Below are 26862 nucleotides of genomic sequence, written 5' to 3'. Positions count from 1 at the left end.
TTTTTGTACTGTTTAAGGGTCTTCCTCCATGGATATACTTTACTGCCAGCCACACATTTTTACTTATCAAATTGAAGTTCTTGTAGTGATTGTGTTGTAAGGTTATTCAAAACAGTTTGAATAGAAGATTTTTTAGGTAAAAATTCATTGTGTTTGTACATGATTTCAAGAAAATTTTATTATTTTGTTTTTAACATAGCTTTATATTTGTAATCATATTTGTTTGAAGTCTGTTATTTAGATTATTTTCACACTAACTTTAAATAAAAAATGTGCTGGAAAACTTGAAGGTTAAAAAAATGTATATTCCACATTCCAAACAACTTGTATGTTGTGGTAATAAGCATACTTTTGGTATTCTTTTCACTACTTTTCAATTTGCTGATGTTTTACTATGCATGTCTCATCTAGAAACTGAATTCTTCATCACTGGATATCTTAATATTAGGTTTGGAGAAAAAATTATTCTTATTTTTCCAGTAGATGGTTTTAGGATCATATAACTCTGATACTATTAATCAAATATACGAAAACTTGTCTACTTTTTAAAGGTGACTTATCAAAGAGTATTTATAGAAGAATTATGATTATTATATTAATTTATTTAAAAGTTTTTGCATCTTGAAAATGAATAAAAATAAAAAATAAATTTGATACACTGAAATTTTATTACAAAAAAAAATGTGATGAATGCTAAAAAAATGTGTGATGTTTATGAACATGGTACAGTTTCTATATGTCTGGTACAAAGTTGGTTCAAGTATTTTCAGTCTGGAGATTGTAATGTCAAGGATGTATCTCGTTCTGCTCAGCCAATGACTGAAAAAGCCATTGAAATTGCAGAAAAATGTGAGCAAGACCAGCACATTAGCAATTGTGATATCGGTGATGATGAAAATAGAAGTTTTAAACAGGTTGAAGAAAGTTGGATATTTAAAAAAAAAACTCAATTTTGGGTACCCACCACATGATTTAACGATGAAAAATTTAATGGATTAAATTTCCATCTTTAATTATAGCTATTATGGAACCATTTTTGAAACAGCTCATTCCGGGTGATGAAAAATGGATTATGTACATCAATAATGCGTAGAAAAGATCATGGTCAAAGTAAACTGAAGCTCTTTAAATGATGGCAAAACTAAAATTGATGTCAAGAAAAGTGATACTATTTGTGTTGTGGCATCAGAAAAGAATTTTTCATTATGAACTGCTGCTGCTGAGTCAAACAATTGATTCTAACCTCCGCTGTCATCTTACACCAAAAACCAAAAGATTACACCAAAAACATTCAAGATGAAGCAACTAGAATTGATTAATAGGAATGGTGTCATGTTTCATCATTACATCAGATTACATATCTTTGGTAACCCATTGAAAATTGAGAGAGCTTGACCAGGAAGTTTTAACGCATCCATTGTACAGTACTGATCTTGAACTATCAGACTACCAAATTTTTTCATTTTTTACAGAACCTTATAAAATTTCCTTCAAAAAAGGTCTGTAAAATTCACTTATCACAGTTTTTCATCCAGAAAATACAGAAGTTCTGTAGTTACAGGTTTATGATTTTATGTCAGAAATGGCAAAAGTTGGTCAATTAGAACTATATATATTTGGTTTAGTAAACTTCATTTGAAACATAAAAAAAAAACTTTGTTTTACTTTTTCATTAATCTATGAAGAAACCTTTTCCTCAACCCTTTATGTAAACTACAAGGTTTATTTTTCTTTGTAAAAGATCAGTCACAAACTTCTCTCTTCAATTCATCATAATTCTTACTCTCAGTTTTCTTTTATAACACTACCGTTAAATAGTCTTCATTCTTCACATTTCTCTCTTTCCTTTTGCCGCTCGTGATTTACAATCACAAGAATTATTCTCAGTAATAAATATTTTTAAGTTTTAAAATTTCTAAATCTGAGTTTGATGTCAGGAGATTTTATTTTTGTAATTATACGTTTGCTTTTGATATTTTCATTTCTTCTTCGCTATTCTGGTATAATATTGTGTCTTCTTTTATTTCTTCACATCATGCATATTGTTTTGCTATTGTTTACTTTTAAATATAATTTCTTCCCCAGCAGTTAATATATACTATTCTTATTCTAACTCATTCCTAGAAATAATTTAAAATTATCAAAAAAAAAAAAAATTAATCTTTTACATACTTGCTAGGGGCCTCTTGCTGCAGTGTTATTACAAAGTAATGTTATATATATTTTTTTAAATCTGCTAAAAACCTTTTCCATTTGCATTTCCTTTTCTATCAGCAGGTAAAATGCATGCTCAAAACGTATTCCCAGTCCATCCAGACATTCTACTGGACAGAGTTGATGATTTTTTTTTTATTCTGCTCAGAGTGGCTCACAGATCAAGCATTGGCAGACCTTTAAAGTGATTTTCCTATGAGTTATAACTTGAAAAGTTTCTCAATTAAAGAATAATTGAGTTTTTTTTAAAGATTTCTCAGAGGACTCAAGTTTGGTGTCTGATTACGCTTGATAACATTGATGTCATCGGTTATTTTGAGTAGAATAAAAAAAATCAGCTTAATCCATCCAGTAGAATGTCCAGATGAACTGGAAATAAGTTTTCACCCCAGTTTTTTTAGTATATAAAATATTTTTATTTGGACTCTAAATTCTCCTTTGAATTTTTTTAATTTATTCTTTTGTCAGTTCTTGTATCAATAAATTGAAAAGTAAAGAAAACAACCTGCATTCTTCTCATTCAACTTGTGTACTACAAAAATTGCTTTCCTCATTTTCAACTTTTATTACATAGCTATCTGATTATGGTACAAATTATTATTTAATTCTTTTTTTTAATGTATTTTAATGTTAATTTTTTTTTAATTTTCTATTTTATAATACAATATTCCAAGGTCTACAAATGTTGTGTATTTAACTTTGTTGTTTTTTTTCAAACTGCTTTCTAAAATTCATGTGAGTACTAAAATTGTTTCATATATTATAATGTTTAACTTAAACCATAAATTGGTTTTCATTTTAAGACAAAGATAAGGATAAATTAGCAAATTGAGTAATAGTAAAAAAAATGGAATGTTTACAGAAGAGGGAGAATAATAGATAAATATCATGAAACAGTTTGTAACAGGATAGGAAAACACGTAGTATTGTCTGACAATCAGCTCTGTGAATCTGTTGACAGTGTTGATTGAGAGTGTCGGGTGAGAATGGCAATTACTACATTATATCTACTATACTACAGGGTGATTTTTTAGTCCTGTTACCCAATTGTTAATGTCTGGTAATTTTTTTCTAAGAAAGGGAAATTTTGCTTTGTGACACAAAGTTGGTAGCGCTACTCAACCGGTATAGATACGGCAGTGTGAGTTGATTCTCCTTGAGCTATGTAAAATTTTGTGCCGTTTCCAGTCGTTTTACGAACAGAATGTCTTTTATCATAGAACGAGTTTTCATTCTTGAACAATATTTTGCTACAAAATCGTACACGAGTGTAAAAGAATCATTTTTAATTAAATTTGTTGGTGTTCCTCCGCTAGAAAAAAGTCAATTTGTAGGCTAGCAAACCTATTTCGAGAGACAAGTAGTGTTTGCGACAGAAAACGTAGTGGTCGACCGACTCGCTTGACAAATGACGTTTTAGAGAATCTGAAAACAAGATTGCTCAATTCTCCACGGAAAAGTTTATGAAAACTTTCCACGCAAGTCGGTTTGTCATATTCGAGTGTTCAGTAAAGCCGCTAAAAAATTTAAATCGTATCCATATCGCGTACGATTAGTCCAAGAGCTTCAGCCTCCAGATTTAAACAAGCGATTGCAATATCACCGTCGGTTTAGGTCTATCATAAACGATAACGGAATCAAATTTTTAAACACAGTGTTCTTCAGCGATGAAGCTGGATCCATCTCGATGATTATGTGAACGGTCAAAACTGTCGAATTTGGGCGGTTGAAAATCCCAACGCTGTACAAGACAAATCTTTGCATCCTGAAAAAATTGTTGTGTGGTGTACGATATCTCGTCATCCTATAGTCGGACCCATATTCTTCGAACAGACAGTAAACGGTGAAGTATACAAGAATATTGTGCGCCAATTTGTGTCCCTCCTGGAAACTCAAGAACGGTATTGCTGGTTTCAGCAAGACAGCGCTACACGCCACACGTGTCGAAAAACCGTGAATTTTCTGCAAGAGTTCTTTGACGCTCGAATAATAAGCAAGGGCTTATGGCCTCCAAGGTTCCCAGACCTCACATCTGCTGACTGCTTTTTGTGGGGCTATATTAAGTCCGAGGCCTTCAAAAACAATCCTCACACTATCGATGAACTTAAAGTCAATATTACAGACCTAATCACGAATATTTCCAATGTAACTCTTAAAAAGATTTCTGCTAATATGCTGAAAAGAGTCCGTGCATGTATAACCGCAAGGGGTGGGCATTTTGAGCATATTCTTTAACAATTATGCAAGTAATAGCTTTTTATTAAATCTCTTTTGTAAGTAACAAATACATTTTTTTATTCCACCTAAATTTCCCTTTCTTAAATTACATTTAAAATTGGGTAACAGGACTAAAAAATCACTCTGTAGTTAAAAGCACCTGTTAACATGCATTACAACACTTAAAATAAATACTATAAACTACAAATATATAGTAACTAACATGTTTTCACAAATTCAGTAGTACTCACTGAAGGTGTTACTCAATGACATTATGCATAATATTACTTGCTATCCAAGTTTACAGAGCCCTATGTCGCACAATATCTGTTTCAACCAAACTGGCCATCAGCTAAAGAGTATACTTAATAATATTTATTATTATTTGTATTATCTGTTTTTAATTTGATGATGTTAAATGTTTGTAAAACTTTTATGAACACTGAATTATTATTGTTATAATTCTAAAACATTAATTAAAATTTATGTTGGCATTTGCTTGCAATTTCAGCCTTTGAAATGTGCTTATCAGATTATTTAAATAAATAGTTTTTTTTCTATTTTATAGCAAAAGAAATAGCATCCAGTTTAAATAAAAATGTTAATCCTTGTGATGATTTTTATGAATATGCATGTGGTGGTTGGAGAAAAAGTCATATAAGACCACAAACGGAACATTCATGGAATTCGTTTATTATTGCAACAAATCGTGTTTATGCAGCAGTTAAAGGTAAAAAAAAATTTCATTTTATTTTACATAATGTAAATTTTATTTTTTATTATATAACCTCGTTCATGGTTTTTGCACGTATTTTAATGACAAAGATGAGATGAATGAAAAAATAAGTAAAAAACTGCTGGACTCTAACCTGAAATCAAATGATGTAGAAGTTAGCATAATAACAACAACCACCTTCATTTGGCTGACCGTATGGAAAAATATGAGGAGTGATTAATTTAAAAAAATTTAAAAGTAGGGTTTTGAATTTTTGATGATAAATTATACTTATACTCGTATGGTTTGTGACCTTTTGTAAGGTTGATTCTATCCTTTGTTTTGTTGTCTGAGATCATTTTTCAATGATTGGTGTAAATAAAGAAATTGATCTATTCTGTTTGGGTTAGCAGGATTTTTATTGTAAGTAAAACTTTTGATAATGGTATCTCTACCTCAAAGCTTGTCTTGTAACTCTTTATTTTTATTTTTGGGATTGAACAGCACCCTATTCCAAGTCTAACCGTATTCAAGTCTAAAAATTATTTTTTTTTGTATTGTTTAATAATTAGGTTTATTGTATGACTACGACAGACTAAGACAGTTTGTTTACAGATTATTAAAAAATGAATTAATTTGACCACAGAAGCTTTTATGTGGTAATATGGAAATAAACATTTTTAGCATATGAAAAATACCACCCTGATTGGTATTCAAACCCAGGATCTCCAAATGAAAGACCAAGATGCTACCAATCCACCATGGAGATTGGTGGAGTGGATCAGTTTATTAATCAGACATTTTGTAGCATTGATTACTTTGATATTTTCTGCTAAATATTACCCACTATAAATCATCAACAAATAATCATGTACTACAATTGAAACTTAAGACAAAAAATATCTTTTAAGCTTTTATATGTATTCTGTATGTAACATGGGAGTAACTATTTACCGAAATAGTGGTCATTTTTTAAAATAAATTGTGTGAAAATGTTAGCTTTTTATCAAATAAAAGACTTCATCCATCGAAAATTGAAATATAGAATGGAAATACCACATGGAAATGTCCTTGATCTTATGTTATTTTATTACTTTATTAATAATCTTATTTAAAATATTCATTATTATTCTGTTTGTAAATGATATTTATGTAATTATATCTGAAGATAAAATTTTTTTTTTAAATTAGTAAATGCTACATTAGCAGTCCACAAAAGTATTCTTTGGATGCATTGTGTAATTGTCATACTTTAAATGTGAATTAAAATCATTTTTTCATGCTTTGTATCCCTGTTAATGTTAGTAATACTCTTTATGTTACCAAAATGTCTGGGTAACGTTGTTCAATGATGAATGTTCATAAGACATTCAAATTAATTTAATCTGTTATAAAATAAAATTGCTGTGGAATTATACTTCAAATCTAAGCTTCTCTTCATTGTTTAATATTTATTATGCATACACATATATACTAATGACTTATATTTTTTCTTGAGGAAACTAAAAAATCAAAACTGATTTTTAGTATATAAATACAGGCTGACAGATTATATATTTGATGCCTCTTAATATGGATCGTAGAGATAATATTTGATAAATTAAAAAAATTTAACTTTTCTGTTTATTTATGTTTTTTAATATACAATCTTTAATAAATTAGTCAGTTATTCAAGAAAAAAAAAAGCTATATTTACCATTATTAAACCAGACCACACAACCAGTAAATTTATATTCGTGTACAAGAGGTGGATCAAAAAATAAGTTACACCCTTGCTATGTTCTTAAATTTAAAGGGATATATTAATATCTTGTGGTAGTAGCACTGGTTGTATTGTTGTCTTCACGCTCTGGCAGCAGCAATTCTGTACGACATTCAATATGTGTGTAGTGTCATTGTCAAATATTGCATCTAGAGGTTCTGTAATCTAACCAAACTTGATCAGATTACTTCTATATATCGGGCATTGATGCCATTAAATTTTCAACTTAAAAAGATCAAGGGGATGAGGCTGTACAGCAAGGTAACCTCCCTCAGTATTTCAAGATTTTGCCTAAGTAAGGTCTTATTTTACTTTGGCACATTTGTTAATCATAAAAAAATAATTTGCAAAAAAAAATTTTTTCTAAACACGCCCCCACCCCAAAAATGATATAATAAACTAACGGCTAAGTGAATATAGTGTGTCAATAGTACCCTCTCTCATCACAAGCAGTGCTAGTGTAGCACTGATGTACAGCTGTTGTAGTCGTCTGCTATGTTGTCACAGGTAAACAGTAGAATTAAATAAATGAATAATATTTAAAGTGTAAAAAAGTTTTTAAAGTAACTGCTAGTACCGCCACACCCGTGCAAATGAAATATGGTATGCATGTGCACTTTAGTTTGAATCATTGAATTAAATAAACAAAAAATATTATATTTAAATAAAATGATAAATATTTTTAATTAAGTTATGCGTGTATTCAACATTTTTATTTCTTATTTTTGGTTATAGAATCAGCTACTGAGAGATTGCCATGCAATTTGGAATCACTTTGTATATATAATTTTTTTTTAGAACCAATATTGTCTTGATTGTGAGTTTTTAAATAATTCTAACTGAATGAAAAAATATACTGCATTTTAATTTAACATGTACAAATAATATTAATTCCAAAATTTGAATTTTTATTGAAATTATTTATTGAATATTCTTACATTGTGAGAATATATGATTATTTTTATTTGTTAATATGGACTTTCAAGTGTTGAGTGTGTATTTTTTGAGTATGGTATGATTAGGGTTTATAATGATCTCCCTTAATTTATCCAATTAAAGGGAATGTTTCCTTTTGTTCTCATTGAGTAACATATCCACCCAATTTCTATCATTATCTGTGCAATTTATTATTTATGTACTGACTGAATAAAATATTTATTTATTTATCTGGAAGAAAAATTTTATTATTTATTGTCTGATTATTGACAGTTTGCAACTCCTTAAGACTATTGTTTGTGTGTTATAATATGATGTCATCTTAGCCAGGTGATTGTTATAAATTGTAATGTTAATTGTATTTCATTATAACTTTGATTATTCAAACTTCAAACAATAAAAATCAAATTGAAATATCAATAACTTCAAATTATGGAAGTTTTATACCTATCTTTATTTACCAATACATTTACATTTGTGAATTCTATAGAGATAAGCAAGTTACCTGTACATAGGAGCCGGTTGTAATATAATATTAGTAGAACTTATTACTAAAATAAATTATTGTATGGAATTCAACAGAGTAATATATTTTTGCTGATTATATCCTATACTGTGTGGATTACGTAATATATTTTCACGAATCGAATTTTCATCAAATCCATTTTGCAACGCCTATTTACAAGTTTTAATTAGTCTCCTTCGATGCAATTTACTTTATTACACATTCTCTGAGTTTTCTTTTAACAGTGGATTTCCCATTCATTAGTTCCCTGAAATCTTCAGCATATCATTAAGCGCTTTTATAGCAACAATACGGCTATTTTTGTTACTTACAACTCTATTCATTTTAGGTAGTGGTATATTTTTATTTCTGGTTACACTCTTAAACTGAGAATATCCAACACTGAAGAAAGTTGTAAATTGTATATGTTTATTAAATAGGTTAAATTCTTTTAATATTAATTCAATATTCTGTTCATATGCACACACTAAAATGTCATCTACGTTATCATCTTTGAATGAGACTAATGTTTAATTTTCCTAATAATTTATTTTCTACATATTCCATAGTTAGGTTTGTTAAGCAGGCTGAGATGATTGGTGACCCCCATCGCTAAACCATGGCATTGTTCATATAATTTATAATAAAATTAATACAATAAGCAATATTAAATTATTACCAGAAAAAAACTGAAAAAATATATTAAAAAATGAATACATGCCCTGAAGTCAAATAAAAATTTTACAAAAAATTAATATAACACCGGCATATACTTGAAATAATAAATTAATTAAATATATTAACAATAATTTATTTATTACCAGAAAGAAATTTACATATCCCAATACAATCATAAAATACACAAGTCAAAGTAATTTTTTTTATATGCTTTTTAATCTACATATTGTGTATTTATAATTTGCTTTTAATATAGAGTTTTTGGAATCTGATAATGGAATAACGTCTAATGATCCTTTGCCATTACAATCAGCAAAGATGATGTATACAGCTTGTATGGATAAAGGTATTTCTAATTTATTTATTTATTTATCTTTATGTGTATAAATTACAGTATTGTATTGTAAAAATAAAAAGCTTGTGTTGAAAATTTATGTCTCATAAACATCTGATGGAAAATGTATTATTAAAATATTAAATCATTTTTATTCTTTTTTTTTGAGTTTCAATCATAAAAAAAAGTTTTTAATTCTAGGAATTGTGGTAAATTATGCATAAAGTATGCTTTGATTTTCACATTGGTGCAATTTTCATATTAAATAATTTTATTTAGAGATTATATAATTTTTTTTTTTTGAGACCAAGAAATCAATCAGAAACCAATACAAGAAGAATTCAATAAATTACAGTCGAGAGACTATCACAAAACCTTCAAAAAAACATCTCCAAAAATACAAACCCCCAACCTACTAATGAAGGATGAAAACCATAATCTGACCCATAACAATAAAGACAATGCAGAAGTCCTAGCAAAATATTTCAAAAAACTAATATATTGCAAAGAACTGACAAAACACCTTAACTTCGATACTAGAACTCCAGTAACAACAGCAATGGAAAACATCTGACTTCTCAGTCCGGTAGCTTTTGGATTCCTGTCAGGTGATGATCTTTGTTAAGCTATCGATTTTTCTGGATAACAGTAGCTGATAGCATTTTCAAATTGCTAAAATGAGTTCCTTGGAGTGGTTCTTTCAGCTTTGGAAAGAATTCAAAATCTATCAGACTCAGATCAAGACTGCTTATAGGATGGGAAAGTGTTTACCAAGCATAACTGATGAAAATATCAGTGTCAGAATTCATAATATCTAGGTGCACATTGTCATGCAAAATTGATACCGCAGTCAATTTTTTCTGGACACAGTTTTCAAACTTTTGGTTGCAAAACTTTATGATTGAAGTTCTGTTTTTTAAGTAACAATTACACTGATACCATTTGGGACTGTCTGTAACAATAATTCCCTCTCTATCGTAAGCAAAAATCATTTGCTTCACTTTTGATTGCATGTAATGCATTTCTTTGGTCTCAGAGAGGGTTGACTTAGTGTTTTTTTTTTTTTTTTTTTTTTTTTATTAGTATAGAATAAAAGTGTAAAATATATTTGTTGCTTTTGTACATAGCCTCCTTAAAGTGGAGTGGTGTACATTTTTCCTAATGTGTGGGGAGCTTTGGATTCTTCTTCATAAAACATTTGAGGACTTGTCACAAACCAACTGCACATGTAGTCCTCTACTTTATTTCATTGGTGCTCTGGAATTAATTTCTTTCCACTGGCTTTCCTTTAATGCCCAAACAAAAGAAATCACAAGAGGATAAGTACGGACTATACAGGGGATGTTCTATGATATCTAACAAATTTTATCCCGATTTGTAACGATTGTGTGAGGCCTTATTTTCATAAATTGATTAACCTCTTGCTCTGACATATCGCTAGTGACCAGAGATACGCATACCAAAGTAGCTGGACCGCTTATTTCCTTCCCACATCTTCACTGTAAATATACCTCTATACCCAGCCCAGTCATGTTTCTATACATGTGCTTTGAAGACAAAAGTTTGATTTATATTTGAATGGCCCTCGAATATTTCCCATCTCTTCCTCTCATCTTTCCTTCTAACTCAATTATATTGTCAATTTTAGCAATGAATAACAGAAATGACAGTTAAATTATTTAAATCATTCTTAATAATCTGGACAGTTAATGAATTTATCATCATAAGTTTGCTTTATAAGTTTATTAATGTTACCCTAATTTTAAGCAAAATTTAATGTTGATTCACCAATCTTGAATATCTGAATTCATCTCAGATCACTACTACTGAACAAAATAAAAATTTGTTAGATATCTTGATTCTATTTTTAAACATTTTATTCTTGTTTTTATTTATTTATTATTTTTTTTATAAATAATTAGGAAGGATTGAATTAAATGGTTTAAAGCCACTCATTGATCTAATTGAATTGTATGGTGGATGGCCGATGTTGAAAAAATATTGGAAATCTAATTATTTTGATTTTCCAACTGTGATGACAGAATTGAATTATATGCTGTATTATCCTGCGATTTTACATATTGATGTCAGTACAGATTTTAAAAATTCTAGTAAACGAGTTCTTTACGTAAGTATAACATTTATAAAAATTATTATTTTTTTTTTAATAATTTATTTAGCTCTTTTAATTAATTGTCATTTTAAATACAGATCAACCTTTAACTTGTAACATGGGTTGTTAACATATTGTAGCGAGATTTATTGCAATTCTAATGTAAGTACATTACTTTATTAATGTAATGTGAGTTTTAATGTATGTAAGTACTCAATGGAGATAGTAAATGAAAAAATTAATTTTATGAAAAGTGGAACAATTATTTTAGAAATAATACTTTTAAAATATAACAAAGCATTAATCGTTAACTTTGTTGATTTTAAACTACAGTACATTATATTTAATAAATCGATCAAGAAATAATGAAACACGATCAGAATTTCTTGAAAATCTTGGTCTCTTGGATACGTTGGGAACAGAGAAGCAAGAGAATAAAGTTTTTAATAGGATAAGCTATATTTTAAAATACAATTCTGGGACCTATTTTTTTTTCAGTTTTTCAGTTCATATTTCATAGAAAACTACTAAATTTATCCCTTAATTTGGGCCCCAGGAATTACAGTCTGGATTAATTTTATCAAAGGCACTGAAATCAGGGTGAAATCTTTTGCCGGCTGCACTCACTAAGAAGTGTTTCTGAACCTGTATTTATATGAACTTTCTTTATTTTCACCAGTAGAACGTTTCCTAAAAGTTTTTTACATATTTTGAAGTGTTCTGTATAATAGAGTTAGGTTAACTAGTCAAAAATGGGTACGTTTCGTTAGTTTTTTCAGTTTGGTTTGAAGACAATTTCAGTAATGAAATTGGATAAATTAAAGACAAGTTATTGGTGAGTAAAATATAGTGGCTGATAGGTAGAAAATACTACACGAAAAGATAAGTTATTTGGAATACTTAAATTTATTTGAAATTACTTATTTGGAATAGGTAATATTTTTTCCAATTCTTAAGATATAAATAGCCTGTTATCAGTCCTAATATTTGTATGTATGCTATTGTGATCTCTTAAGAAAATTAACTATTGATATGAATAAAAATGTTTGTTTTTATGATTAATTCACAATATAAGGTGGAAGTTTGTGCATGGGAATATGAGATGAAAATTGTGTAGTGTATGAAAAATGTCATACCAGACCATAAGGCTATTTTTTTTTTGTCTTCAGTCATTTGAATGGTTTGATGCAGCTCTCCAAGATTCCCTATTTAGTGCTACTCGTTTCATTTTGGTACCCCTACATCCTACACCCCTAACAATTTGTTTTACATATTCCAAACGTTGCCTGCATACACAATTTTTTCCTTTTACCTGTCCCTGTAATATTAAAGCGACTATTCCAGGATGCCTTAATATGTGGCCTATAAGTCTGTCCCTTCTTTTAACTATATTTTTCCAAATGCTTCTTTCTTCATCTATTTGCCGCAACACCTCTTCATTTGTCACTTTATCCACCTATCTGATTTTTAACATTCTCCTACAGCACCACATTTCAAAAGCTTCTAATCTTTTCTTCTCAGGTACTCCAATCGTCCAAGTTTCACTTCCATATAAAGCAATGCTCCAAACATATACTTTCAAAAATCTTTTCCTGACATTTAAGTTAATTTTTTATGTAAACAAATTATATTCTGACTGAAGGCTCGTTTCACCTGTGTTATTTGGCATTTTATATCACTCCTGCTTCGTCCATCTTTAGTAATTCTACTTCTCAAATAACAAAATTCCTCTACCTCCATAATCTTTTCTCCTCCTATTTTCACATTCAGTAGTCAATCTTCATTATTTCTACTACATTTCATTACTTTTTTTGTTCTTGTTTATTTTCATGCGATAGTTCTTGCGTAGGACTTCATCTATGCCGTTCATTGCTTCTTCTAAATCCTTTTTACTCTCGGCTAGAATTACTATATCATCAGAAAATCGTAGCATCTTTATCTTTTCACCTTGTACTGTTACTCCGAATCTAAATTGTTCTTTAACATCATTTACTGCTAGTTCTATGTAAAGACTAAAACGTAACGGAGATAGGGAACATTCTTGTCGGACTCCTTTTCTTATTACAGCTTCTTTCTTATGTTCTTCAATTATTACTGTTCTGTTTGGTTCCTGTAAACGTTAGCAATTGTTCTTCTATCTCTGTATTTGAACTCTAATTTTTTTTTTAAATGCTGAACATTTTATTCCAGTCTACGTTATCGAATGCCTTTTCTAGGTCTATAGATCTAGAAAGTATGTTGGTTTGTTTTTCTTTAATCTCCCTTCCACTATTAATCTGAGACCTAAAATTGCTTCCCTTGTCCCTATACTTTTCCTGAAACCTAATTGGTCTTATCCTAACACTTCTTCCACTCTCCTCTCAATTCTTCTGTATAGAATTCTAGTTAAGATTTTTGATGCATGACTAGTTAAACTAATTGTTCTGTATTCTTCACATTTATCTGCTCCTTCTTTCTTTGGTATCATGACTATAACACTTTTTTTTAAGTCTTGACGGAACTTCCCCTTTTTCATAAATATTATACAGCAGTTTGTATAATCTATCAATCGCTTCCTCACCTGCACTGAGCTGTAATTCTACAGGTATTTCGTCTATTCCAGGAGCCTTTCTGCCATTCAAATCTTTTAACACTCTCTTAAATTCAGATCTCAGTATTGTTTCTCTCATTTCATCCTCTTCAACTTCCTCTTCTTCCTCTATGAGACTATAAGGCTGCTTAATCAATCATTATAGAGTTTCATTGCACCACGGGGAGGTTATTATCAAACATTATACTGATGAAAAAAATGTAATTTTTAGGTGTCTCTATTGTAGTGATGGGGTTTTACTGTGAATAGTTTTGTAATGAATTATAAATACACTAGAAGAAGAAAGTTTAACAATTTTGTAAATTGTCTTTTATATTTCAAAGTTGTTAGAAGTTGGATGTATAAAATTTAAGAAAAAAATTTTAATTTAATTTTACTAAAAATTATTTTTTTTTTACATTGTAATTAGTATTACTATTATTATTATTATTTTACCTGTGATAATAATTCTGTGTTCTAGATTGATCAACCTTCATTAGTGATACTCAGACAAATGTTAGTATCACCAGAAACCTATAGTTCTCAAGTGAATGCTTACAAATCATTTGTTAAAGAAATTGCTAAATTATTCTTACCGTATGTTGATAATGGTGAAAACAGACCGAGTTATATTGATTATGAAACAGATAGTCGTATTAGTCGGGAGGTTGATGATATCATTCAATTTGAAATTGAAATTGCTAAGGTAATAATTTATTATTATTATATTGTTGTTAATCATATCAATAAATGAGTAAAGTATTCCAGTCTATTCCAGTATACTCCTATACAGTACTTAGTAACCCAAAAGATGAAATATTTATCAGATAAAGATAGACTTCCAATAAAAGAAATATTAGAAGGAATCTAGAACTGTTTCTTTTAGGTTGTCATCATTTTTAATTTGTTAAAGTAGTCTTGCAGTTGTACTAAGTTGTAACGTTATCAAATAATGTTGACAAAGTACATAAAACATTGGCATATTGTTTGATAACTCGGGGAATATATTATTCAATACTTTGAATTATTTAAGGAAGATCACTTGTCAGGAGAGTGATATGATTATAAAGAAGATTCTTATAAGTTATTCCATCATGATCTTCATGAATGTATAAAGTACAAGGCAACATGTAAGCTTTGGAGAATTGTGACTCTTAAACAAAGAGAACTCTTTAAACCGTACATTATTAGGTTGCCTGTAGCCATATTGAAGTTGTTTTTTTCTAGTATTTAATAAGAATATTTTGTACAGTAGGGATGTCTGTTTTTAAATATTTATAGTGAAGTAGGCTGGTGCATTTGGTGAAATGTGCAGAATAATTAAATAATAATGCAATAACTATATATGTAGTCATATATAATGGATAAATTAATGGCTTTTAGAAAAAGATTACAGCAGTTCTGGATGATTTGAATTGCAATAGTAGTTGTGTTTCATGATTATATTTTTTTTATGATATGAATTTTCCAATATATTTTTATGAATGGTTTTTATTTTTAATTGTTATAAGCTTATTTGTCGATTAAAAGGTGGTCAAAATGTAATCCATGCTGGAACTTAATGGGAAACCAAAATCTCTCTCCAATATTTTTTCCTATAAAAAAGGATGGTGCTTGGGTTTCTATGTCTGTTGTATGTGTTCACATTTTTATTTAAGCTGATAATGGCGCAGATCAGAACAAAATGGTGGTGCACCGGGTGGTGGCGCGCAGCGCATGAACAATTCATTTGTTCAAATGATTGATTCTTCTCGAACGATTCTCTCGTTTGAACAATTTATATTTCTTGATACGAACAGTTTATTTAAAATTATATTTGTGTTTTGGAGATAAAAAAGGAAAATATTGGGGTTAGAGTGTTGTTAAAAAATCACAATTAAAACAGCTAAAAATGTTCAGGATTTTGAAGTTTTTCATTCTAAAGCTTTTGTTGTTCACTAAATTTATGAATGTTAGTTGCAATTGGCAAAAAATTTGTAATGAAACACAAACCATTCAACATTTTCGCGGCAGGCCTTAGGCCTGCCTTTTTTCTAGTAAAAACGTATGGTGCGTTGGTTTGTTTGTTGAATGTGCTCATATTTTTAGTTTGAATGAAGAGCTTCATGTGATGAAAAATCACAACTCAAGAAACAGCTACATTTTACGGGCTAGAAGCAGTCCGTTATTAATTAATTTACAGATTTTTAAATTTAATTTCTAAGCGTAGGTTTAAATTTTAATTTAGTTTTATTTAACTATTAATATTATTTAATTACTATTGATTGGTATTATAGAGATATAAATTTACTTTGTTATTATTATAATATTTTATTTATAGTAGTAGTATAATCTTTAATTTAGATTATTTTTATTTATTTATTATTATTTGCTGTGTATTATTATTTTTTTTTTTACTTTTTGTTTCCCCATCATCCCATAGCTGAACCCACAATTAAGCATAAATACAGCTCTGGGGGATGCCATCACCTCAAACTACCTCGGCAGAACTCAAGGTCCCACTCAGATAGCCAGGACCTGGTCTTTTGATTAATCACCATGCCTCAAATGAGGGGACCTTGAAGGGAACCCCCCACCAGTCTTTACACCGTACCTCTAGTAAGGAACCCCAGAGAGACCCCCCCCACAAGGACTACGGTTTTATTTACTCTCCCCGAATTATTATTATTATTTTATTTATAATAATTTATTATTTTATTTATACTGTATGATTTAGAATTTAATAGGTAATTATTATTTATTTATAATTTATTATTAAATTTAAATCGAAGATTAACAATTGTTAATAATATTTAAAAATTAATTATTTATATAATTATTATTCAATTGGATAAAACATTTAACAAAAGTAAATGTAATAAACATCAACCATGTAACATTTTTGTGGTGGGCTGTAGGCTCACCTTTTTTCTAGTATTACGTAAAAATTGCTTTCCTGTCTAAAGAATTTAGTGTGTCTAAAATCAGACAAAATACCAAATATTTTTTTACTATGGTGTATAGTCTAATACTGTAAAACAAAAGCTACATGAATTGTACTTGATATAGGAAGATTAAGGAGATTTTGATATCAATTTTGATTTTTGGGTGTTTTGCCCACCGGGCTGGTCTAGTGGTTAACTCCACTATAATCTTCTATAGGAAGATTGTGAAGATTTTGTCAGTCATAGTGGGTTTTTCGTTTGTTTGGGCTGGTCTAATGGTTAACTTGTCATCACAAATCAGCTCATTTTGAAATCAAGAGTTTAAGGTTCAAATCCTAGTAAAGGCAGTTACTTTTATATGGATCTGAATATTAGATTGTGTATACCGGTGTTCTTTGGTGGTTGGGTTTCAGTTAACCACATATCTCAGGAATAGTCAACCTGAGACTGTACAAAACTAGACTTCATTTACATTCATACCATCAACCTCTGAAGTGATACCTTGTGGTGATTCTAGAGGCTAAGCAGAAAAAAGAGAGGTTTTTGGGCGTTCCCAAGCATTCATCTTCATTGAATGTATGACCATGTTTAAATTTAACAGCCCACTTTTTTACTGTCAAAAATTAATCTAACTCTTTTTTTTGTATGTCTATCAAGGTTAAACCTTTTAAAACAAAATTCAGCAGTTCGAATTTAAATTTTATTTATTTTTCAGAAAATTTCAAAATTGTTTACTCAATCACCACAAACAAGCAACTAAACTCAAGCCTCTAAAACTTTGCAACATGCCATTTAAATAAATATCATAAATCATGTCATGTCATAAATAAATATCATAGTAATTTCATCATACTTGGCACCATCTCTGTGTTGGCCGAGAACGTTCTGAGTGACTTATTTTTTTTTTTAATTTTAATATAAATTTTTTTTGTTCTACAATAGATAATGTCACCATCAGAGAAACGTAGAGATATGAATCGCATGTACAATAAGATGACTCTTCTAGAGTTGCAGTCAAGGCTTGATCTTGCAATGCCTTACTCTGGTATCAAACAGCATCGTGTAAGTATTACATTTCTTTTTTTTTTTTACTTTTAAGGCCGCAAAGGACCACTTTAGTCAGAATAATTATTCAAGTCTTTTTTGCCGATCTTAGCTTTTACTTTCTCCCAATAATTTAGTCATTCTTAATGATCTTGCTTTACGATCCTCTTCTGAATAAACCCTTTTTGTATAATTAAAAGTTCTTACTTTAAAGTTAGTATTCGGATCTTTAATAACAAATTTTAATTTTTCGGATTCATTAAGTAAATTCGAAAAATTAAAATATTTTTTTATTTATATATTGACTGCCCACCATTGTCATATGGCCTTATAACAATTTTTACATGAGAAAATAATAACTTTCCTAACTTATTTTTTTTTTTTTTAATTAAACAACAATAAATATACCCAATTAATCATGGTGGTATTTGAGTTGTGATTTTGATATGTACAATCACGTCATTTACAAAACTAATGGTTATGAAATCTCTTATACATGCAATGTATATTCCTTTGCTGATGGTTTTTTATATTAATATATTATATACAAGTCATCATAAATTATTCAGCACATTTTTTGTGTTAATAAAAAAATAACAAAGCAATGTACTTACATACGTTTTTTATTATTGAACAGGGAATTTCAAACAGTTTTGTTTACAACACTTTTAACTTCAAACAAACTTCATATGAGTACTTTTTGTGGCGTGTAAATTGTCTTGATGATATTCAATATCACACCACACTTATGAAGAATATCTGGGGTTATTTCATTGATTCACCTTTTATTCTTCTTTTTAGTTCATTGATGTTGATAGCACCCTTCATTGTGTACACCCTGTCTTTGAAAAATTTCTGAAGAAAGAAATTGAGCAGCGTAAACGTCAGGGGAATGACGTGACAGATTCATCATTTTATCCAATGTCGAGTAATTTTTTCATGTAGGTAGTCCCTAACATGTAAATCTCAGTGTGGTGATGCACATTTTGTTGAAAGTAAACGTCAAGTCGCTGATGTTCAGTTTGTGGCACTGAGTGCTATTGTAACATGTGTAGATAACTATTGCTAGTAATCGTCTCGGCGAAGAAGAATAATCCAATTACGTCATAAGCAGTCAGTATGCACCAATCTATCACATGTTTGACCAATGGCATGAGGGATCTACCCCAAATCTGACAGTTATGATATTTATTATGGCCAGAGATTTAGAAGGTAGTTTCAGCATCGGAGAAGATTATTTTTCATAGAAACGCATTATCTTTGTTTACTTTCTCAAGAAAGTCTATAGCAAATTTGTAAAGGCATGGTTTATCATTGTCTTCAATTGTATTCACCGACTGAATTTTGTAGTATGCATGTAGTTTTAGGCGCTTGTGTAGAACCTTCACGATTGTCAATTGCAGTATTCCCAGTTCTAAACTCGCAGAAGTCAATTTGCCTGTGCTTCTCTGAAAAGTCATATTACTCAATCCACAACTTCTTTGGTGATAGGAGGTCTGTCAGCACCACTTTTATGTTCTACACTTCCTGTGTCCTTTAACTGCTGATACCAACATTTAATAGTCTTTATTAGGAGGATCATGGCTGTACTCTAAACAAAGATGCCTATGGACAGTAATAACAGATCTGCTTTCGTGAAACCGTAGTACACACATTGCTGTGTGCATTTCTTGTGCATGGTAACCATCGCGTAACTGACGATCCCCCTCTGTCATTACATTGAGCCAACGTTTTTTCAGTAATTCAAGGTTCATTCAAGGTTTTCAGTAATTCTAGTACCCACAATAATGTTTAAAAAATCAACACATGATACAGTGCATTATTCATTCTTGATTAACTCCTAAAATTTACTGAATAATTAATGTTCACTCTGTATTATTACCTGATCGTATAAAGAAGGTTAAAAATCAACTAAATACTAAATATTGTTAGTCACTAGTTATTGTTACCATCATGGGTAGAATCATTGTTGAATTTATTATGTATGGTATTGTTTTCCATTTACATAAAATTACTAATATGTTAGTTGAAGAAATATTTGTATGTTTGTTTTTTATGTTACAGATTGATTGGTTAAAATTAATGAGAAGTACTTTTAAGCATACTAATATTCGTATTAATGGAAATGAAATTATTGTTGTTCGTGAAATAGAATATGTTATGAATCTTGCAAAATTATTAAACAAAACACCTATAAAAACAATTGGTATGTATTTTATTTTCATTTCTCTATTAGTTTTTAAACATTAATAAAATTTGTAGACACACCTGTTTGGAACTGTAACCAGCCCTGACATAGTTGTGGATCAATATGCATGACTCATTTGTTTATTTAAAATAATTAGATGTTGATTCAAAGAGAAAAATATTGGTTTTTATTTTTATAATCTTTCATTGTATACCTTGCAAAATTTAAACCATGCATCTTCCAAATAAATTGTCTTTTATAACATTTATCTTAGAATTTTTGTTAAAGATTTCTGTTGTGTTTCAGTGTACAGTTTTTTTTTGTGGTTAGGTCAACTGTGGAATATGCAAATATAATTTTTTCTGGTTTCTTTTCTTGTTCTCCCAAGACTTATGATATTCACTAAAAATGACTTTGAAAAGTTCTCCCAACAATGGAAACATCACTGGGATAAGTGTGACCCCCCAGAAAGGGGGGCCTAATTTGAAGGGGACAAATCATTGAACTAAATAGGCTAAGTATATTTTTTTTTATAAACCAAGATCGGATACTATTTGATCACACCTCGTTTATAACTTCTTTTTTGTTGTATAAAATAGTGATGAAAAAATTGTTTAAATTAACTGCAAAATGTTTTATTCACTTGCAGGTTATGAAAAATTAATTGCCAAGTGAAACTTTCGAATTTTTTTTTGTAGTATTTTCACTAAACAGTAAACAGTTACACTGAATCTTTAGATATATAATTTAAGCACGCTGCTATTTCTTTTAAATGGTATACGTATTTCTTTATTTTTACAGCAAATTATTTAATCTGGAGAATCATTGAAGAGTTTGGTAATGAATTATCAACAGGGTTGAAAAAATTAAATTTTGAATTTCGTAAAAAATTTACTGGAACTGCCAAAGAAAATCCTCGGTAAGTAGATTTTATTTTTTAATTAAAAAAGTTAAAATAAATTTGTAATTTCATTTTTCAGTTGACATGTTATTAAATTATATTATTTAACATTTATTCTTATTTAAAAATGAGGTACCATAAAAATTTGGAGACTAGACCTATTTAAGACAAATGTCTCTGATTTAGATTTGGTTACCAAACTTTAAATTAGTCCCCTTGTTCAGCAATACGCTGCTTCTAATCCTTCTACTGTCAGAAACCTTTCACAAATGTTTTACTTTAATGTAACAAGCACCTGTAGGGATTCAAAATGGTTACATATGAGAAGTAATGTTGTAATAGTCAAAACAAAAAAAATATTGTTCATGGACTGTTGAAAATATTGTTCATGAACTGAAAAAAATTAGATATTAATTGATTTATATTATATCCATTTATATGTTTTTACACATATTTGCTAAAATAGAACAATGCAATTAATTTTCAGTTGAGATTCGTCATTTGCTTTAAGTATTCTAAATTTTATTTCATTGAGAGAAATTAGAACATCTGTCTCTTTTTACCTCAGTAATTAGGCTTAATGGGGTGAAATAGAACAGGAACTAGAATCTTACAAATTGCTCGTCCTTACCAGATTACACCAAGGATGTACTTCCTCCATAGATGATCTTTAGTTAGATTATAAGTTGAGTCTAATCTAGACGAATAGAATCTAAATAAGCAAAATGATAAACTGCATCCCTTGTAAATGTGTCTTGTTATTAGATAATATTTTAGGGAATTAGGGAATTAGTATCCTGTAAGTAAAAAAGTGTAAATTGGAAATAAGTATGCCAATATCAGAAACCATGTTCAATAAGCCAATTCACATAAACAACACTGAGTAGTTTCATTGTAAAATTAAAAGTTTAGTAGTTTCATTGCACATTTTAAAAATAGATATTTAGGTCTTACTATGACCAGATGCGTACATATTTATGATTTTTTTGTTATTTTGTAAACAAAATTTCTCTAGTAGATTGATAGTATGCTCTCTGATGAAATATCAATGTAACAGTATATATTGATGTACAGAACATGCGAACCGTTTTTATTTCTATATATTTTTTGAAAACATTAGTATGAAAGTTTTTTTTTTGTTTTGATCTCTCTTTCAGAATTGATTAAAATATTTTTAATATCTAATACTTATTGATTTGAGTTATTTGCAGTAGTTTAACTAAGAGGAAGACTTTGTGTAGTTTGCATGTATATATATATTCTGATCCAAATAAGCCATTACAAAAATAATAGAAATAAATATAAATATGCAAATTTAGATCACAAATATTTCTTAATTCTTCAGGTAAAAACAACCATTTTACAATATAAAAATATTATTACTTAAAATAAAACAAAATACAGAACAATAACACGTTTTGCATAAAATGTGAGGTTTTATCAAGTGATATATATATATGTATATGCAGAGAAAAAAAAACATAACTACAGCTTAGAAATACGAAATGTTTATTTGGTTGATTGGTAAGATATTTTCAGATCATAGTGTGAAGTGTGAAAGGTGTTTAGGCAATAATCATGAAATCATTGAAGATGTATCTTATGATAATGATGTTTTCTAAATTCATATTGTTGTTTTCTTTGCAATAACAATGGTTTTGTTATTTAATAAATAATAGTATACTTTATTTATGCAAGTTAAAATTATAAGCATATGTATAATACCATTTATATATCCTTTATTGGTTTCAGAAATTTGATATTTTATGTTAAAAATGTTAATGTGTTTTTGTTTTGCAATATACAAGGTTCTGTTTAAAAGTAAAGGCCAATCAGTAACAGAATAAAAACAGTTGAAAAAATAAAAATTTTTTAATGGTTTCAAATACTTATATATTTGCTTTATTTTTCTACATAATCACCATATTGTTCCAAACACTTCTGATGTCATGAAACAAGTTTCTTCAAACCAACTGAATTAAACTTCACCATCTGGGATTGTAGCCACTTTTGCACCGAGATTTTCAATTTTTAACTTTTCTTGATTTGTCGAGATGCAAGTCAGTTTTTAAAACGTAGGAGGAAACTGTATTTAATTGGCAAGAGATGAGATGATAAAAAATGTTTCATCCGAATTTTTGAATTGTTTCTGTTGTGTATGCAGCTGTGTGTGGACATGTTTGTTGTAATAAAGAACAATTTCTGATCTCAGCATTCCCAGTTATCAATTTTGAATGGCAAGATGCAGTATAGAAAGTGTTTCACAACATATGTGCAAGTGGAGGATGTTCCAGGTACCATAAAATCAACCAAAAGCACATTATCCTTTTGATACCAGAATACAGTTGCCATGATTTTCCTTTGAAGCTGGACTTGTTTGAATTTTTTTTGTTTAGTTTTTGTATGGATTGTTGTATCCTCTCAGCATTGACGTACAAAATCCTGGTTTTGCCACCAGTGATAGTATGGGAAAAAAATTTGTCTTCCTTGTGGTTAAAGCAGTCAAAAAAAGCACGTGCAGATATCATTCTATGATCTTTGTGAGTACTTGCCAACATTTTTGCACTCATCATGCACACAGTTTACAACAGCCTAGATTGTGAATCATGAACTCAATAATGTTGTCTTTTAAATTTCTGGAAATTGTAGAGAAATATTGCTATCATAAAATGATGATTTTTCTCATTTTTCCATTCACATGTTCAATGAGACTCTCAGTCTGGATACTAGGCCTGCGACTTCTCTGTTCATCATGAACTATGAACGCCCTTCCTTAAACTCACAACACTATTGCCTCACTTTTCCTTCACTCATTGCAGTAAGCCCATATGTTTCACACAATTGACAGTGAATTTCAGCAGTATTATGTTCTCTTGTGTTTATAAGTCTAATCACTGTTCCAAATTTCACAACAGGCAGGATTTGTTATTACCACACTCATTTTAACACACTGTCTCATAAAGGCAAACCCTAAATTGATGGCAATGTGTTGGTTACATGTCCAACAGATCACTTAAAGCTACTATGCATGTGCGAACTAATCAGTGTTAAAAATTGCTATTTATAATTCATTGGCCCTTATTTTTTGCACCACACCACGCGCGCGTGCGCACATGTGTGTGTGTGTGTAACACACAAGGTAGTTTCAAAAGGTTCCTGGAATTAGGTTTATTACAGAAACTGTTTATTTAAAACCAAAAAATTAGTATGTTTCCTTCAAAGTAGCATACAAACATTTATAAAGTTGCTGATAACACTCCTAGAACCCATTTTGAGATACCATCTTGAGTTGTTTTCTTGTATTAGCCATCACTTCATTGGCATTCTTGCATCTTTTTCTTTAAAAGCATTTTTTAAATAAGGAAACAAGTGAAACAAGCTACGCCAAGTCAGGAGAGTGTGATGGATGTTACAACGTTGTTACATTATGTCATATAAGGTACCCTTTGACGAGCATGGTTCAATGTACATTATCATGCACAAGAATCCACTAATTTGTTTCAGGATGCTTCTTTCTTACTACAACCGATAAACAATGAAGGATACTGACGTATATTTTCTTATTCAATGTCTGTCCATGAGGAATAAATTCATAAAACACTCTGCGGATCAAAAAAAAAACTTTTGACATAACTTTTCCTTTCCTCAAATAAAATTTTTACGACTACGGAAGTGACATTGATTTCAATCCTAATGACTGATGTTTTGTCTGTGGATTATGTAAAAAATAAAAATAAATACCCTGGATTATCTTTTATTATGTTAGGTTTCTTAACAGTATCATTTGAGTTTCTTTTTGATCTCTAAACAACAGTTTTGGAATGATTTATTGACAAATATGATACATGTTCGGATCATTATGAAGAATATGATGGCAGCTGATGTCAGTAGTTGGGATGGTTATCCCAATCATTGATGCTACTTCCTTGACAGTTTTTCTTCAATCACTTTTAATAACATTTTCAGTATGTTTTATATTTTCTTTGGTCGTCTAGGAAGACCGGTGCTCAATACAAATGTCACCTTCAACAAAACATGACTGTCATAAAATAACGCTGATTGTAAAGTGCTGTTTTTTATTTGTTTTTTTTTTTTTATTTACTGATTCTTTATATACTTGGTCAAACAACAATGTTATACTTTCTCTGATGGTAATTTTTTTAAGTAAAATGCAAAATTTTATATTTATGCGCTGTTTTACTGTTGACATTTTTCACTGTAACAAACAGCTTTGGTATTGTATGTGAAACAGAAATCATGCAATGGCTATAACATGACATTAGTGCTGTCAACAGAACAAAAACTTTCCTCCATTTTAAAGTTTACGAAGCTATTTTGGCACTTTGTATATACACACATATAAAATAGGATTTATATAATTTTTTGTAAAAAATATATTTTTTTATAATTTTCAGATGGAAAGAGTGCATTAAAAGTACACAGTTGGCTTATGGTTTAGCATTGGGTTATAAATTTACACAACTTCATTTTGATGATAAATCAGAAAAATCGGTCAGTTCAGTTGTTAATTATTAGTATAAAATTTTATAAATTAGTTATAAAAACATTTTTAATCAATACAAAAGAAAAAATGTAAAAATTTCTTTAACACTACAAAATAGCCATGTTTTTGTAAAACTAGTTCATTATCTCATATCTGTTCTCTCCTCTTCCATTTCCTTTGTTACTTATTCCTTGGACAATTCTTTAGGAATCATATCCATCCCATTTTGGTTCTACAGTAACATCATACTTACTTTAAATGACTCCATCTTGAAGTATAGCTGCACTGCATTCTTATTGGGGCTTAGTGTCTATTATAAACTGTTCAATGACTCATATATAGTGGTTAGTGACACTTTGCATTTTATCAACCTACTGAATATTCAGCATCCTCCTGTGTCACTATATGCCAAAGGCTGTTATTTATATTGTCTATATTTTTTTACCATGTATTGCTCATACAAATGAAATTTTGTTGACCCTCATGAAATGAAATTTTTTGAATATTTATATAACAAATTCAGTTATTATTGCAATTATTTATTATTTAAATAATTAAAACACTCCTGTTAATTAGTCAAGGTTAGCGAGCGAAGCGAGCGTAGGTTAAGTTTGTGTAAATTATATTTATAAAATAAATAAATATAAATAACCATTTATTAAAATTAATAAAGAGACTGTTTTGAATCTATGTTAAACTCTATATCGGCCCATTTTCCACCGAAATCCGATTGACTACTTTTTTTAAAAATAAAGCTGTAGCTGCGGTGGCGTTAATACGTAAGTACCCCTACATTAATTCTGAACAACTATAATCTCATTTATTCCATATATTACAATGCTAGGTAGCGTAAAGTGTTACTTTTGTGTACCCTTACACCAGACACAAAAGGGACCTTAACTTCACTCATATGATTTACACAGGTGCAGATAAGATCGTAAAGGAAAAGCTAGTTCACTGGCACAGCTAGCAGAAATTGCATTAAATTCTACCCTGTCTGGTTTAAATCAACCTGTAATCACAGGAAGTGAAAGCAGAGACATTTTTGTTTATGACTAGATTACATATTTTAGAAATAAAGAATGGAAAATTATTAAAAAATATCACACAGTTCGGTCATTTCTGTTTTTCTTATTAAAACGAAGGATTAGTTTCTACAAAGTTAGTAGAATCTTCTCATGTAAAACATACTGTGTGACAAGTGTGACTGAGCCTCAAGCAGACTTCCCTGGAGTAGTTCCCTCAACAGGATTATCTT

The 26862-nt window shown here is 29.5% G+C and overlaps 1 protein-coding gene across 2 annotated transcripts in view; it reads left to right on the top strand.

Annotated features, from left to right (window-relative positions):
- LOC142333808 (neprilysin-11-like) overlaps positions 1–26862 on the top strand; it is a 47638-nt gene that overhangs the window by 3468 nt on the left and 17308 nt on the right. For both annotated transcript variants that reach the window (XM_075381344.1, XM_075381343.1), the window contains 8 exons: positions 5000–5161; positions 9284–9373; positions 11284–11489; positions 14525–14749; positions 17910–18029; positions 20076–20217; positions 21001–21118; positions 25516–25612. In XM_075381344.1, coding sequence (XP_075237459.1) covers positions 5000–5161; positions 9284–9373; positions 11284–11489; positions 14525–14749; positions 17910–18029; positions 20076–20217; positions 21001–21118; positions 25516–25612 — 1160 coding nt within the window. The remainder of the gene's footprint in view (positions 1–4999; positions 5162–9283; positions 9374–11283; positions 11490–14524; positions 14750–17909; positions 18030–20075; positions 20218–21000; positions 21119–25515; positions 25613–26862) is intronic.

This window comes from Lycorma delicatula, chromosome 13, assembly GCF_047948215.1.
Source record: "Lycorma delicatula isolate Av1 chromosome 13, ASM4794821v1, whole genome shotgun sequence".
In the NCBI taxonomy this organism is placed as follows: domain Eukaryota; kingdom Metazoa; phylum Arthropoda; class Insecta; order Hemiptera; family Fulgoridae; genus Lycorma; species Lycorma delicatula.
The sequence above is the reverse complement of the archived record's forward strand: the minus strand, read 5'-3'. Positions and strand labels throughout refer to the sequence as shown.